Source organism: Mastigoproctus giganteus, chromosome 8 (genome assembly GCF_048544385.1).
Source record: "Mastigoproctus giganteus isolate SK-2022 chromosome 8, ASM4854438v1, whole genome shotgun sequence".
In the NCBI taxonomy this organism is placed as follows: Eukaryota; Metazoa; Arthropoda; class Arachnida; order Uropygi; family Thelyphonidae; genus Mastigoproctus; species Mastigoproctus giganteus.
The window spans coordinates 87,938,307-87,956,412 of record NC_143582.1 but is presented as its reverse complement, the minus strand read 5'-3'; the positions used below and the strand labels follow the sequence as shown (position 1 = coordinate 87,956,412).

Sequence of the window (18,106 nt, the reverse complement as noted above, 5' to 3'; positions counted from 1 at the left end):
CCGACGCATGGACATCCGAACATTCTGGAATACTCCAGGCGAATTTCGAATTTCTTCGGCAGCTACTGCGATTCTTGCAACCAGCTCCTCAGCATTGTCAACAGGGGTGTCGTAAACTAGTGATTTCATATGACCCCAGAAATAAAAATCAAGACATGATAGGTCGGGTGACCGAGCAGGCCAACGCACGGGACCACCACGTCCGATCCACTGTTGACCAAATGTGACATCCAGGTAGCTACGAACATCTCCGCTATAATGGGCAGGGGCTCCATCGTGTTGGAACCACATTGTCTGTTGCGTCGATGCAGAAATCTGTTCATCTCTCAAAAGTTGTGGCAATACTTGCTGCAGAAAGATCAAGTAGACAGGTCCGGTTAGACGACACGGTAACAGGTAAGGTCCGATGAGGTGATCTCCCATAATACCGGCCCATACATTGACCGAAAATCGAATCTGTGCTGCACGACGTCGTATTGCATGCGGGTTCTCGACCGCCCAGATATGGTCGTTATGCGTGTTGAAAATTCCTTCCCTTGTGAAGGATGCCTCATCGGAAAACAACACTTCAGCAGGAAAAAGGGGATTTGTAGCACATTTTCCAAGGTACCACTGTGCGAAAGCAATACGAGGTTGAAGAAACTTCGAACACTTACTTTAATCCATGTACCTTTTGCTTCTTTTCATGTATTATTAAAACGATTTCTCACTTACGGTCTCTTTTCTTTTTATGGTGCTTCTGTGTACAACACCGCTTCAGGAAAGCATTTCCGACCCCACATTGCTATATGATTTCGAGTTGTCAGGATGTACCCTACCCCTCTTAGAAGTTTTGAAACGTTTAACTGAAACACCCTGTATATACAGGGTGATTCACTACCAGTGCGACAAACTTGTAGGAGGTGTAGGGGGCACAAAGACGAATCGGAATCACATAGCATTGCAGGGTCCGAAATGCCTTCGTCATGCGGTAGAGGACGTTGAACGGGAGGTCGCGTGAACAGCGATCCCGCTGGAAGTCAGCATTTGCGAACCGGTTCCCGAGGCTGTAGGATGGACGAGTATTCAAACGTTGAACTGGACGACATGCACCTCGCGTATGGAGCTGCGGACTGTAACGGGCGTGCCTCTCTGCGCTTGTACCAAGAACGTTTCTCGCACAGGCATGTTCCTCATCATACGATTTTCACATGTGTGCACAGAAGGTTACGTGAGACTGAAGACTTCAGATTCAGAAGCAAGTGCCCCTGGTTGTTTCACGAGAGGTACCATGAAACGAGAGCGAACGACGAGGACGCCAGACAATGAGAATGTCCTACGTCTTGCAGAAGGCAATCCGAGTACGAGTACTCGAGCGATAGGCCAACGATTGGGTATTTCCCAATCCTCTGTATGGAGGAGACTGTCAACAAAACCAAATGAGTTCATACCATCTGCCTGCAACGCGTCCAATCATTGGAGCCTGTAGACTATCCACTCTGGAGGACTTTTGCTACTTGGTTTCTTCAACAGAAACGGTTCGCAAATGCTGACTTCCAGCGGGATCGCTGTTCACGCGACCTCCCGTTCAACGTCCTCTACCGCATGACAAAGGCATTTTGGACCCTGTAATGCTATGTGATTCCGATTCGTCTTTGTGCCCCCTACACCTCCTGCAAGTTTATCGCACTGGTAGTGAATCACCCTGTATATATATAGTGTGCTGCCACTTTATTAGGTACACCTACCTAGTAGCCTGTTAAGTCTCCTTTAGCCTTCAAAACAGCCTGAATTCGTCTAGGCACGGATTGAACAAGATGCTGAAAACGTTGTGCAGGAATGGAGTACCATGCAGACATGAGTGTGTCACGCAGTTACTTGAGATTCGACGGAGGTGCAGGCCTGCAGCAAACAGCCCTTTCCAGCTCATCCCAAAGGTGTTCAATAGGATTGAGGTCCACGGACTGAGCGGGCCACTGCAGGAAAGAAAAGTCATTGTAATGTTCCTGGAACCATTCCATTGTGATTCAGGCTTTGTGCACCGGTGCATTATCCTGCTGGAAGTAACCATCTGACTGAGGATAAACTGTCAAACTGAACGGATGCACTTGGTCAGCAACGATTTTTAGGTACGATGTGGCATTGAGACGTGAATCTATGGGTATCAATGGACCCAACGTGTGCTAAGAAAACATTCCCAACACCATAATACTCCTCCACCAACTTGCACAGTAGTCGTCAGACATGACGGATCCATGGAATCATGTTGTTCTCGCCATTTTCTGAGCCTTCCATCAACATGATGCACCAGGAACTTCGACTCGTCAGACCAAGCAACTGTTTTCCAATCCTCGATAGTCCAGTGTTGGTGTTGCTGTGCCCACAGGAGGCGTGCTCTCTTGTTCTTCATTAATAACAAATGTACGCGATGCGGCCGTCGACTGTTGTAGCCCATTCACGACAAAGTGAGACTAGTGGTCCGTTGCGACATTTTGTTCTGCGCTCCAAGGTTGTATTCTGACGTGATTGTGAGACATTGTGGCCCGTCTGTTTGCTTACACAATTCTAGCCATCCTCCTCTGACCTCTCTCATCACCAAGCGATTTTCTTCCACAGGAGTGCCATTGAGAGGATGTTTTCTGTTCGTTGCACCATTCTTGATACACCCTTGAAACTGTGGTGCGTGAAAAGGTCAGGAGAACTGCAGTTTCAGAGATACTTTGTCCAGGACATCTTGCACGTACTACCATGCCACGTTCGAAGTCTGATCTAATAGATCACTCCTTTTCCCCATTCTTGCTATGGTTTGTACGCTTAACTGATACTAGAAAGGTTGTTCTGCTGCATTTATATCCACAACTGTGGTCATATGACTTGCAGCGTTGAGGGACAAACTAGTTGTGTGCACAGCAGGGGTGTACCGAATAAAGTGGCAGCACAGTTTATATATATATATATATATATGTGTGTCTTCACCATGTCCGTGTTTATTTGTCTGTCCGTCTGCATGTAGTAGTAGTAGCAATAGTAGAAGTAGTAGTAGTAATAGAGGCATGTGATGCAAGAAAGCAAGCGTATGAGCTTATCTAGCATCAGCCAAAAAAAAAAAAAAAAAAAAACAATTTCACACAACCATTCCCTTTAAATGTTTGTCCAGTTCCTCCTTGAATATATTTATCAGCTTCCACAACGACAGATGGAAGTTTGTTCCTGCAATTAACTACCCACTGGATAAATGGAAATTTCCGCACATCTATTTTACAACTGTCATTCCTCAATTTGATTTATGTCCCCTCAGGTTCATAATCTGAGCAAGCGGAAGAATCCCATCAGAATTCAACCTATTCAAGGCCCTATACACCTCAATCAGATCACCTCACAGGTGCCTAGTCTTCAGCCGCTGTAATTTGCAGAACTTATGCCTCTTTCGGTAAGAGGACATCTTCGTTCCTCTCACCAATCTTGTTGCCCTTCTCTGTACACGCTCAAGCAACTGAACATCCTTCCTAAAATGAGGCCTCCAGACCTGTACGCGGTACTCACGGCGTGGCCTGACCATTGCCTTATACAGAGGGACAATCACTTGCTTTTCCCTGCTAGCAAAATTTCTGTATATCACCAAGGTGTCTTTCATTTTCCTACCCGAAGTAACCTGCGTGGCTCCAACCGGGCCTCTACACAACTTTCATGCTGACTGGCCACGGGCCCTTTAATGACAAACTCGCCATTCTGGGTATACTCCAAGATCCAAACTGTCCTTGTGGAGAAAGAGAAAGCTGGGAGCATCTGATGTACCATTGCCCCATATACGAGGACCTGTGGGGAATCTTCATAACGAGAATAAGATTCATACCCCAATGGCAAAACATTACCTATTGGATCCAAGGGACGAATACCAAATCCTGTCCAGATTTGCCTGGGACCTCTTCACAAGAAGAAGAACTCGAAATGCGATCAGGAACTGACGAGAAGATCCACTGAAGAGAATGTTGTAAGCAAAACCACACAAGGACAAGACATCCCAAGTATGACTCTCAACTACAATGATCAATCCTCCTGAGCACTCAAAGACAAATCGAGATAACCCGACCCAGCCAAACAACGATGGTGGACGCAGCGCCTGGCTGACAGTGATTTGCCACCAGCTAAGACAAATAAGGAACCAATCTCTCCAAAGAAGACACCCAAAGCAGGAATAAGAAAACACAAGGACGGGGCTAGCCCCATAAATGATGCAACTAGAAACGACAAAACAAAGTGCAGCTTAATTGCCAAATGCCATATGGTGACCTGAAGAGGGCACCCTAGCCCCCTTCATCTTTGAATTACATTTCCCTGGGGGGGATGGGTTTTTCTTTTTTTCCCTCGTCTCCTCCCCTCCTCGCCACCCCCACTTTTCCTCTCTAGTGGTGCATGGACCTGCCCCACTGAAACCTGGGGCCACCTTCTCTATTGGCCCGATACTTCTGCCTTACTCCCCCCCAGTCTTTAGTCTCCCTCCCCTCTCCATCTGTACGCTAGCGAAAACCCCACACACCTAAATTTAAGCATGTCAAATCACCTTTCGCCCATATTTTGGCCTTTTCAAATTGAAGTAACACCACCCTCGCGCAATCGATTAGTTAATTTTTTTTTTTTATAGGTCCTAGCTGCAGAAATTTCAGGAAAGTACGCGGCAGGACCTGCCAGAGTAAATGAGTCTACTGGGTTCCTGCTCTGCCTCCACGTGGCGAAAGTGGGGCAACGTTGGGCCTCAGCAGGGGTCCAACGGCTAAACGACCAGATGAACAACGATACACGACATCACACAGATACAAACTCCACACACTTTTAAATCTCTGGCATTTCCCAGTGAACTGGTACACCCACAATGAAAGCAACGCGGAGATGGGGGAAATCCCTGGTGCCGTTAGACATCAATACACTTTCACTTTCACTTTCACTTTCCATCATGAGAGTAAACCATTTCGTAACAGATTTTGCAAAGGTAACATCCGGTATGAAGTTTTTCGTGATAGTCTCTTGTTAGTTGTGTCCCATCGCGACTGCCATATATGAACTAGCTCATTATAGCAGCACAGCTTCTCCGTTTTTACGTCCGCGTCTAAGTTAAGGTGGATGCCTAGGATATCTGCAGGAATCCTCTCCGTATTCTTTAGCATAGTCCCATTTAAACTGCAAAGAGGTCCAGTGGAGTAACCCCTGCAATGACTTGTGTTGCCGCTGTGGAGACCGTTCTGCAGATCCGATGGGTGGCCAGGAGTAGTCCCCGTTGGACAAAGTTCAGCTCCTCTTTAATTTTACACTTAATTGCCTGCTGAAACCTCGCCCCTACAGCGAACGTGACTATGGGGAGGAACACCGCCTTGTAGTAAAGAAGTATTTTGGGCTTGGAGAACCCCAGTCACTCCTGGAGGTCCTGACTATTGAGGCTGAGAAGTTTCTTACTTTTATGTTGAGATTCTGAAGATGAGGGAGATTATGATCAATGATTATGGTCAATGACGATTATGGTCAATGAAGACTCCCTAGCACTCGGGTTTGGGTCACAAGAGGTAACTACGTGCCTTGGATTTTAATCTGAGGAGGCCTTCGAAGGTCGAGTTTGGCTCTAAAGGTCATCATATTGGTTTTTGTTGAATTGATTCGGAGCTTATTGGTTTGAGTCCAGTCGGCAAGGTTGTCAAGAACGCGGTTTGCAGTGGTCTCAAGGGCTCGCCGAGAGCGGCCCGAGAAGATGATGGTGAGATCGTCTGCGAATGCAATGATTTTGGTACTGTCGAAGCTGGGACGAAACCAGTCCTGAAGAACTAGGTTCCAGATTAAGGAGCCCAATATGGAGCCCTGTGGACATCCTCTGTACATTGGTCGTGTAGTTGCCTATGTCTTGCCTGTACTGTAACGGTTCTGTCGGTGAAGTAGTTCCTGATTAACCAGTAGAGTTGTGGTGGGCAATCAGCAGAAATCAGCCACTCTAGAACGCTCTCCCACCATACCCAGTCAAAGGCACCCTCAAAGTCTATAAAGACGGCCAGTTCGCACTTGGCCTTGGCGGTTTTCAGATGGAGTATTATTTCTGAGAATGCATCCTCACAGGAGCGACCTTGTGTGAATTCATATTGCGAAGGAGAGATAAATCCTTTGTCTTGAAATATGCTTACAATTTTTATCGCTATGAGTCGTTCCAGAATTTTACCAAGGTTGGGTAAGAGAGCAATGGGGCGGAGTTCCCAAGGTTCTGTTGGTGGTTTGTTAGGCTTCGGAATGAGTTAGAGAAGAGCAACTTTCCAGGGCTCAGGGAAGAAAGATTCTCTAAGGCAGCGGTTAAAAAAGAGAAGTAGGTGCTCTGGTTTTAGTTTGAACACCCTTTGTATGAATGCATACCCAATAAGGTCAATGCAGGGCATTTATTCAGGTTGATTCTGTTCACTGCTGTCTCCAGTTCTTGGAATGTAAAAGGTTCATCAGGTGAGGTTGATGAGTAGAGTGAATTTCTTCTGATATCTGCATGTTCAGGTTGGTCTTCCATTGGATCGTCTGTGGGGAAAAAGTTCATCAATTATAGCACTGATCGAATCGTGCCAGGTTTTGGTTTCCTATTCGCGAACTGTACCGAGCCAAAAACATCTGAGGTGTATGTTTTTCGAAACTGGCACGATTCGATCAGTGACATAATTGATGAGCTTTTTCCGACTGACGATCCAATGGAAAACCAACTTGAACATGCAGATATCAGAAGAAGCAATATACAAATTTCTTCTCAGAAGTGCAAGTTATAGGGGCAGCAGCGATCATGGTATCCGATACATCAGAGTGCACGGCACATGGGTGACTGGACCTAGGTTAACCCAGGAGAACATCGCCCAAAGCATGATGCCACCGGCTTGTTTTCGTTTAACAGTGCATCCAGGCGCCATCACTTCCCCAGATAAACGACGCACACGTACCCGGCCGTCCACATTGTGCAATAGGCGACGTATTCAATGGACCAGACGACCTTCTTCCAATCACTCAAGGTCCAGTTTCGATGCTCGCGTGCCCATTGTATGAGCTGTCGCCGGTGAATCGTGGTTAGCATGGGCATTCGGAGCGACCTGCGGTTATGCAGCCCCTTTTTCAGTAAGGTTCGATGTACTGTGTGTTGTGACATATTACTCCCATCACCAGCATTCCAATTACCGGCGAGTTGCGCCAGATTCGCCCTTCTGTTGCCACGTACCATCCGGGAGAGTCTTCACTCACCTCGAGCATCGATGAGCCGTGGTCGTCCAACGCCTCGCCGGCGGTTCGTGGGTTCCCCTCCTCGGACAACTTTCTGTAGGATCTAACCACGGCTGAATGTGAGTATCCCTCCAGCCGTGCCGTTTCGGATATGCTCTGACCCAGTCGTCTGGCCATTACAATTTGGCCTTTGTCAAACTCGCTTAAGTCCGCTGCCTTTCCCATCTGAAGAACAAGGGTAACACTGATTAACGGATTTTTTATACCGTGTCCCGACCTGCGCATGCGCCGTAGTTCACTTGCAGTTGCGTCGATTTGCATAACGACTCGCTGGTCATAATGTTTGGCTCATCGGTGTATGCACAAGCACCACCTTTGAGGCGAAAGGAATCATACAGCGAATAATTTGGGCAACTGAGATGAGAAGTGGTGAATCAATCGATAACTGAGATTCTGTCAGAAAAATTACATGGGATTTGGCAGACTGCAAGTGGAAATGGACATCGTTGAGATTAGAATTGAGACCACGTATATTTGTGAAATAAAATAGGAAGTGTTTGGGAGGGTTAGATCTTTTCGCAGATAAGCTTACTCTATTAGTTTGACAATTCATGGTGTATTCAATAGTAAGAAAAAGTGGGGGACATGCTCTATGAAGTAATGAAATTTTTGAATATGCTGTACACATGGTAAGAATATACCCACATCCTCAACATAACGTGCCCTTGTTTACACACTACTCGGACTCCCTCCAGTCACTATCTGGCAGAGTAGAGGTAGCAAGATTATACACTAGCTGATCCGAAACCTCCTAGAGAACACCGTTTTAGTGCCCAGAGAACACTGTTTTAGAGTTGTACCCTCGAAATGTAAGGAAGTTTGGAGTTGTGAGCTTAAGTGCCTAATTTACAATTCTGTTAAATCATTTGGGGAAACGCAAAGGGTAAGGAAACAACTCCAAACTTCCGGGTAAGTCTGGAGTTGTGAGCTTATAGTGCCTAATTTACAATTCTGTTAGTCATTTGGGAAAACACATCAATTACCGAATCACTTATTTAAAAATTAAATAATTTAATTTAAGTTAATATCATAAACTCGACATATCGTGAAGGAAAATATATTGCCCTAGGCACATTACAGCCATAGCAGGTTATGTGCCATTAAACCTCTATAACAACAACAACATACTGACGTAAAAAAGAATTTCATAGAAGAGCAGGTTAGCGCAAAGCATCATTTATTCGTAGTAAATAACCGAAGTAGATGAAATGGCATCGTTTCTGTTACATCTCATATTGTGAACGCCCTCACAACAAGTTGCCTGTAATGGTACTACCTCGAATAAGCAACGCTTCCCCAGTACGGAAGACTAATGTTACTCATTTTCGGTGGATACCACCACCGAAAATGTTCCGGCATCGTTTCGAAGTCTGTTGGCTCCTCATCGGGGAGGGGGAAGGTACCCCGATGATACAATGAGTAACAACCCAGTTACGAAGTTTTACTTCAGAATATGGGAGATGCCAGACGGTGTGCGATAGTCAAGTATTAAAAAGGGTCTACGGCTGAAAGCCTCAGACTACGAGAAATTTACTTTCATTTAATTGTTTATCGCCAGTGAATGAAGATAAACCCAGGTGTGAGAATGGACCAGAGCACACCCGAACGCCATTCCGGTTTATGATGTGATTGGTATGATTAAAAAGATAGTTTATTAACGATGATTAAAAAGATAGTTTATTAACGAGTTACCGGATACCGTTTCGTAAAATTTTCATTTTGACTCCTGGATAAACCCAAAATTATATGAGGCTTATGGAAATGAGAAAATTCATTTAAAAAATCATTTTGTTTTTTGGAAAGAAAATAAACAAATCTGCAGTTCGGAGGAGGGTCATACCTTTGATGGTTCTAGTATTTAAGGACAAGTTACTGCTTTGAATAAAGGGATGGTTGAGTGGGAGAAGACAGAGAGTGAATCAACAGACAAAGAATTATTAGTGAGCACTGCTTTCCTTGGACTAATGTAATTAGCAGAGTCCCTCCAGGGTTCAGTGGTGGGTCCATTGTTGTTTGCTATATTTATTAATGATACTGATGAAGGCACATCGGCCTTAACGTCTAAGTTTGCAGATGATATCAACGTAGGCAAAGTGGTTAATGATAGCAATCAGGGTATATTACTGTAGCAATATCTAGACAAATTAGGCATGTGAGGGCGTTCATAATTTTTGGTATTTGGTATTTGGTATGTTGAGGGTCTTGCGGCTCCTGGGATTTCTCCCATCTCCGCGGTGTTCTCTGTATCGAGTGGCAGAACCCTGTCAAGCCAGAGATTTAAAGTGTGTGGATCGTGTATAGTGTAGTCTGTTGTGCCCATTGTTCATCTGGCTTATTGGCCATCTGGCCCCTGATGGGACCCGACGTTGCCCATACCGCGCCACGTGGAGGCTAGCCAGGTGTTACCAGTAAAGAATCAGTACTCTGGCAGGTCCTGCCACCTACTTTCCTCAGATTTCAATGGCTAGGACCTATAAAAAAAATAAAAAAAAGACATTGCTTTAATCGCTGTTGGTGCTTTGTTTGGTCATAGAGATTTGTCTTAAGAGCGAGAATGGATTGTACGCTGGATGAGTTTTATTTTTGACCGAAAAGGGTCGAGCAAGCAATTTTGGTGTAGTTACAATTTTGACATGTGGAGCTGTGCGCTGTGAAGGTAGACAGATTTGGGTGGGGAGAAGGAAGGCTGGAGGGTAGAAAAATAAGAAAGGGGCCGATAGAAAAAGTGGCCCCCAAATATTCAGTGGGCATGCCCATGCCACACCAGAGGGAAAGTGGGTTTTGCAGGGAGAGGAGGAGACAGGGGTGTCCCCCCCCGCCGGGAAAAGGAGATAAAGCAGGCCCGGAAAGGTGTCGGATCTGGGTCGCCATTTGGCTAGTTGGCAGCAAGGCTGCAATCTAAGTCGTTCACTTTGACTCTCCAGGTGGTGGACTTAGTCTCGGCAGAGGCCAGGATGCGTCACCTGCACGTGACAGGCCAACTACATCTAGGTCCCAGTGTTTGGTCGCATCCAGTTAGGACTCAGTTGTCTTTCAGTTGCTGTAGGTTGTCCCCACCACTTGTGTTCAAGTCCTGTAGTCAGTCAGCTGGTCGTCAATGGCCAGTTGTGTTCGTTGTGTCCATCGGTGGTCCAAAGTCTGAAGTTTGTTTCAGAGTGGTGGAAGTGCTCTTAATTCGTTCATAATGTGAGATGTATCATCGAGGTAATTTCCCCTCCCCGATGAGGAGCCAACAGGCTTCAAAACGGTGCCGTCTGGGTGGTGGTATCCGCCGAAAATAAGTAACATTAGTCTTCCGTACTGGGGAAGCGTTGCTTATTCGAGATAGTACTATTACAGGCAACTTGTTGTGAGGGCGTTCACAATATGAGATGTAACAGAAACGATGGGATGAGAAGTAGCAATTAAGGTTGAATATTGACAAATACAAGGCACTTCATGTGGGTTGCAGTAATCCCAGATTAACGTACCAACTCTGTGATACTAATTCAGGGTAGTGGAAATCAAAAGGACCTGAGAGTAATTGTACAGTCAGATAGAAGTTCTCTCAGCAGTGCAGACAGGCTGCCAGATATCTTGTTGCGTTTTTTCAATGATATGCAGAAATTTTGTCAGCAGCGATAAGGAAGTGATTATCCCATTGTGTAAGACCACATCTTGAGTACTGCATACAGGTCTGGAGGCTTTATTTTAGGAAGGAAGTAGTTCTACTGGAGTGGGTACAGAGAAGGGAAACGCGATTTGTGAAACGAAATAAAAGGGTGATCTTACCAAGAAAGGCTTCAGTTTGGCAAATTGCAGCGTCTCGAGACTAGGCACCTATGAGGAGATCTTACTGATGTGTTTAAGTTTTGAATGGATTGAGTAAGCTCAATGCTGATGGAATCCTTCCTCTTGCTAAGACTACAACACACATGAGGTGGAATAAGTTTAAATTGAGGTAGGATGGTTACAGAATAAATGTGCAAAAGTTTGACTTCAGCCAGAGGCCGCTGTAGCCGAGTGGTCAGCTCCAGGGTGCATAAGTATACGTGCCTTGAGTGACCGGAGTTCAAGTCGTGGCTACTAAATGAGGTGATGTTTCTTGTATCTCTGTATCTTATGAATACCCCTGCCTGACGGTGTGGTCGTCCCAGAATGTAAACAGAAAATTCGTTTATTTATTTTAGTTGACTGTTGGATAAACTCCCATCTACTGTTGTGAATGTCGATAGTTTGAATAAATTCAAGAACTAGAAAAAGGGTTGGCTTTTTTTTTTTCCTTTGGCTGATGCTGTATACGCTTGCTTTCTTACATAATTTGCCATTATTAATACTAATATTAATAGTGGCAAATACTAATATTAATAATAAAAACTAGTTCCAACTTAACACATCAGTCTTCACTATGTTCGTCTGTCTGTCCGCCCATCCGAACAGACAGACGGACGGACGGACGGGCATGATGAAAACAATAGCAAATACAGTACGTATATATGCGAACGCGTCTGAAAAGTCGATGAGTTCATATTTTATATAATACATCATTTACAGAATGCATTATTGCTAAAATTTGCGATTGTTTTGATCCGTGTAATTATTCTTTCTTCATTTATTTCATTTTCCATTTAATTACTTTTCGTTTGCATAATTTGATTAATCTTTCTAGATCAGAAGGAAAAGCAAAGCCAGCAACAGTATATGTGAAGGAGACCTAATTTTTGCAGTTAATGATCGTCGCTGTGAGGGACTAACATGTGATCAAGTTATGGCAATTACTGAGGAAGTTTCTACTCTCACCTTAAAAGTGATTAGGTAACTTTAACTTTAATGACGAAACTAGACAATCTTTACTATAACTCTCTATATAATAATTAGCATAGATAATATTCTTACATGGAAAAATATACTGAGCCCATGTATGCAAATTTAAGGTTATCGTTTCATAGAGAAGAAAGAAAAGATCCCAATAAATTAGGAAGTTTTAAATGGACTGGCAGCTATGCTTTTTAATTCTACACCGAATCCTATCTTCAGGTCAAAAACTGAGTTAATGAGCCAATGTTTGCACTAGTAGAATTTGTGGAACGTTGATTGTAATCTCCAGTATAATCTAGAATTTCAAATAAAATATCTGTTTATACTCCGGCACGACAACCAAGTCAGTAGAGTTTACAATAAATCGTCAATACAAATATTTATCGTATTTAGTAGTCACGGGCTTGAACCCCGGTCCATTCAAGGAACGCGTGCTATGTACTCTCGCTCCTGACCACTCGGCTACTTCAATAATTCTATAGGATCGTCATAATCACTGATTCATTACTTCACTCTTTGTCTATAAATAGGATTCAGTTCAGACTCGATAAAGGTAGCCAACAAGCCAATTTTAGAATTTTTGATAGGAGGTGGAATTTATATCTCCAACTTTATTAAAAATACTAAAATTCAAATTTTAGTATTTTTAATCGAGAGCTATAACTCTCGACTAAAATTTTAATATCACGGACATGCTGGTAAACAAGAATAAAACTGTTTATATTTTACTTTCACTTCTATAGGTTGTATTTTTAGCAAATGTATCCTTAGAAAATGAAGTGAAAAATAAAATTTCTGTGTGTGCTCCTGGACAGCAACAGGACCAGAAGGGTTTACTAGATAGACAGAATTACAAGATCGTCGCCATAATTATAAGTCAAGTGAAAGAGAATCGTGGTCACCTGAAACGGGTGTACTCTGTACCCTCGCGTTTGGAGGGAAGTTCCTTCGGAGACCAAAAAGAGATCATTATTGAATACTGCTTCATTAATGCGCACTTATAACGTTCGTTTTGCAACCCAAATTTATACTTCTTTTATTGAAAGCACTTAAAGTTAGTGTTAAGCTGGTGCTATGGATGGATTAAGGTTTGGAGCATTGAAGGAGAGCAACACAGTCAGCTTTCCTGGGATCACCATTGCGGAGGAGATCCCAGCGAAAGACAGCCTACCCAGTGGGGCGTTGGTGATTTCTTCATGTCCCGTGTCTCTCAGTGACCCTGATTAAAGGTTGATAAGATGGGAGACACTTGGTTTGCATGGAATGGTGGTGTTTAGGGAGGGTGTTTATTTTGGCTTCAAAGCAACTAAGGCTATGAGGCATCTGCATATTGGCGCCTCCGTGGCCAGGTAGGCAGGAGCAGCAGTACGTAGCACACGCTTCTTGATTACACCGGGTTTCGAGCCCGTGCCCACCAAATACGGAGGATGCAGAAAGGTCAGGGAATGATCACCGCATATCCCCGGAGTAATATGGCCTTAGTTGCTAATGCTCCTAAAAACCAAATAACAAACAACAAACATCTGCATATTATGGCTGTAAATTGCGTGTATTATGTTGTTAGTTTTGTCTCGCCTTGTTTGCTCGATAAAAAAACAGAGTTACAAGGCAGAACAATGCACCGCCCATAAAAATTCCTCCTACCTGGATGGGAGTCGAAAAAGTCCCTTTCCACAGCATGGAAGGCCAGTTATTATAACCACTGTGCTATCCAAGATGGCATTAGATGGGGACTAAATGTAAAGAAAATGTCGCTGTTCTTTGGGGCGGGGGGAAGAGTTATTTTGAAACCCATGTTAGACTAGTAGTATGGCTTGGTTGATAGTTGGGAAGGCAGATCTTATTAAGACAGAAACGATAGGGTAATGAAGGTTACTTTTGTTTGGAAGGCTTTTGAAGCCTATGCTATTCTACAGTATAAGAAACAGCTAAACATTCAGAATGATTCAATAAATTCTAGGCAGTTCATTATTACCATAAGTTCTCTACCTCATGGCAGGCCAATGACAGCAAAAACTCAATCGCATCTATATTTTTACCTGTCTCCATCGTTCTTCTCCAGTCCTTTTTTTCAACCTCTATCAAATCATCCCCTTCTCTTCCTTTTGGTCTCCTGCTTATCACTACAATTTTCGTTATTTCCGTTTCTATTTTCTTCTCCTCTTCTCAATACTTAATTTCTAATTATCTCTGGGAAACCTCTACAAGAATCTACTCCTGAATCTAAACCTTCAACACCTAACCCGGTGTCTATGTCTCTACAACAGCCCCCAGCTTTTCCAATTCATCCTTAGATAGCTTCCTCTACATTCACATATCAAAATCTTCAGTTCTTTTATCCTCCTTCTTCAATGCCTATGTCTCATCGCCATAAAGGATGACATTCCATACAAACTAGTTGTTACTGCGGACCAAATTATAAGAGGTAGAGGCAAAAAGAGCCAACCAAGTCACAGTTCACGGTACTGTGCAGACACTCAAAACTGACCTGTTCAGAACAACGTGGTTATTGCATGATTGAATACGTAAGTAGTTGGTTCTTACTAACTGTTTATGACAAGCTGAAGTAACACGGCGTACTGCAGTAAGATTTAAAGTTTCTGCCTTGTGATGATTTAATCTGGTAATAAAAATCTTTGAAAAGTCGACTGTATTCAAAAGATATTTGAGAATGTGTGTTATAAATCGAGGGCTTAGTGTCAGAGAACGTTAACTACAAAATTGCATTTTTGTTTTGAGACAACTTTAGTTTAACTTTATAGAAATAACAATGCATATCATGTCATAGAAATGTATTTCTCTAGTAGTTTAGAAGTTAGCTTGGGCTATAAACACATTTCCGGTAAACCAAGAAAATGTCACACAACTTTCTTGGTTAATTACAAAAACGTTTACTACAAAATTATTTTGTAGTTAACGTTGTCTGATACTAAACCCTCGAAATGTTAAGAGTTATTATTGTGGTCTTTACTAACTCTTAACATTAGTATATTTTTATCGTATTCAAAGTAAGTCATTTCACTTCACCCGGAAGTATGCCGGATTCTGTGATCGACTTGCCTGTGATATTTGTGATCCAAGATCACCACAGAATGTCGTGAAAGTTATAAAGATCAAAAATAAGGTTCTAGTGAAGTAGATAGTTTATTTAATCTGTAACTTCCATTCCCAATGACATGTTTTTATTTATTTATATCACTTCGTTCACATTTTCTGTCAAAAGAATCAAGGAATAGTTGGGGGCGCTTAAGTCTGAATTTGATTAGTACATGTATATCCGAAGTAATGCAAACGCACATGAAACGCTTTTATCATTACACTACGGTTGAACAGTTAACGTTCTACTTACAATTTAATTAATTATTATTTAAAAATTAACTTATTAAATTCTGATTAATATCACTCGTAATATAACTCGATGCCTGGCTGAAACGTTTCGAATTATACAGTTTTGTTATACAAATATTCAAGAACAGTTTTGGTAATTTATAACAGACTAAATTGTATGTTTCGTCAATAGTCAACTCTAGGACAATAGTCAGAAACAGACGGCGCTTGTGGCTACCTGTCGCTGATCATTTTGTCAAAAAATCAAATTTGAACATTAACTGAGGATTTTCAACTTTCACTGAAGATTTAAGCTTAACTCAGGTCATCACAATAGAGTTGCAATGCAATATTCGCTGAATTGTATGCTTAAAGAGTTGACCAATCTTCTTATATCACGTATTCACTTAAAACTTTATCCTCAAATACGCTGATATTGCTAGTTCAAAAGACTTATAATAGATTAGTCAATTCTCAAAACTAGAGGAATAAGAGTAGGTTTCATTCTTTCTTCTTATATCCCCCCCACTTCCTCCCTCACATCCAACCACCATCAAAATTGAAGTCAAGCCATTTTAATTTATATCTGATTTCGATTAATATATATGATCATCTAGCTATGTGTGTGTGCGTGTGTGTGTGTGTGTGTGTGTGTGTGTGGTGGGGGTGGAGCTTGCTAACTGTTAACATAGAGTCCGAAGAGGCCGCATCAAGACGCCAACTCTCATGAGCGACAAAAAGAACACAGATCCTTTCTCGTTTTTAGAGAGGGATAGACAAAATTTATACCAAGACCCTTACTTTTTTTTTTTTTTTTTTTGGAAGGAATCTTTTCTTGTGTGCATCGAAGCACTTAAAAGTTTAGACCGGTCCTGTGTGCGTGCGTGCATGTGTAAAAAAGGGAAAGAGACTAGGGAAAAATTTTTGATTCTATCGATCAGCATTTGCACTTTAGTATGAAACTCTCTCGCTTGTTGGATTCTGTATCTGTGATGTTACCTTACTAGCTGAATTAACTTGTGGCACGAAAAAAAATCAGGAGGTGCCAAACCCAAAGATAATATTCTAGCATCTTAAACAGAGTTTAAAAAATAAAGAAACAAAAACGAGCAACAGATTAAACTGAATATCAATCTTCAGATTTATCTGAATTAAATACTTGTTAATTTATAATTAATATTCCCATTTGATAAGTAATTAGTGCACCGATTACGGCGTTACTACAGGAGAAAAAAAAATGTAACTACATTGTTTTCCTTACTCTCACTTAGCTATTCTTTTTATGGAACAATGCCAGGCCTATTACGACAAACATTTGCTCCATTGAATCGTTAGTACTGACTTTCGCACATTTATTTCTTTGCAGCAGCACAGCACCATCTGGCCGCAGATAACGCCCCGGAAGTATTATGTTTAGGTGTCGAAATGTTTAAGATTTTTTGCTGACTTCAGCTGCCACGAACAATGTAGAACTCAGCAGTACAGTTGAAGATATCGTTCTGAAGTCCTCTGCACTGTATAAGTGTATATGTGCGTGTGTTAAAACGTAGAAATTTCAGTGACCATCGCTTTAAGTTTTGCGGGACCTGCTGTCAACAGGTTGCTAAAGTTGTTCGGTGCATGTGGTTTGTGCGCAAGATGGCATCTGTAGGATATTAACACACCTAAACAGGTAAGATTAGCGGTTTCTGTTACGAAGCATCTCGAGAATGAATATCAGAATTATTACTTACTCTGTAATGGATTAGAAAGATTAGGTTAACATAATACCAATTTGTGCCTAATCATATCTTTAAAGAACCGATGACCTTTGTGGGAATTGCATCATCATAGAAGATCGAATACTAACAATGATAACCACATTACTGAAACACTCTGCTGTAGTAATTTATCCTTCACTTTACAATGTGTCCATATTAGTAATGTAATGTACTAGGGAAAGTTCTGTAACGCGAGAATCCCAATTCTGTTTACATATACAGCATGTATATGTTATCATTTCATTAAGTAAAATTCATGCATTTAATTAAAATGTAATGTAATATTTAACTAGTCTCTAATGCAAGCTTCTTGATGTCAGTTTTAAGAAATTAAAGATATATGAATTTCGGTAATAATTAATTAGCCCCAGATTTAATTATGAGAATATGGCTGCTTTATTCAGGAAAACAACTGAAACGAGCGCAAAAAACTTAACCAACGTTTTAAGCTTAGGTAGATTCGATAATTAATCATTTTTCTGGAATTCAAAAATAAATAAATAGATTCGAACTAAAAACAAAATAAATTGAAATATTAATTACGTCAGATAAGTATTTTTGGTATAAATCTCACTGCCCTCCTCACCACCAAATACGGAAGATGCGGAAAGGTCAGGGAATGACCACCGCATATCCCGGAGCAATATGGCATTAGTTGCTAATGCTCCTAAAAAAAAAAAAAAAAAAAAAAAACACTGTCCTCCTTACCCTTACATCTGATCGAAAAGGCCTAAGTTCGAATCCAGTCAAGGATACCTGAAATTTTTGTCGGCTTTAATTCACAACGCGACAGAGTTAGTTGGTCTGAGGAGGGAGGGGGGCTGGATGACTTTCTGTTCCCAGCAACTGGGTTAGACGGATTAACTAATTATGCTGAACATAGCATAATTAGTTAATTTTTTTCTTTTCTTTTTTTATTATTTTTTTATTTTTTGAGATTACATTTCGTTCGTTGGGGATCA

At 42.0% G+C, this 18,106-nt stretch overlaps 1 protein-coding gene across 3 annotated transcripts in view; it reads left to right on the top strand.

Moving 5' to 3' along the window:
• LOC150081700 (uncharacterized) overlaps positions 1 to 18,106 on the top strand; it is a 222,580-nt gene that overhangs the window by 23,769 nt on the left and 180,705 nt on the right. For all 3 annotated transcript variants that reach the window (XM_090378816.1, XM_090378814.1, XM_090378815.1), the window contains exon 2: positions 11,909 to 12,054. In XM_090378816.1, coding sequence (XP_090234942.1) covers positions 11,909 to 12,054 — 146 coding nt within the window. The remainder of the gene's footprint in view (positions 1 to 11,908; positions 12,055 to 18,106) is intronic.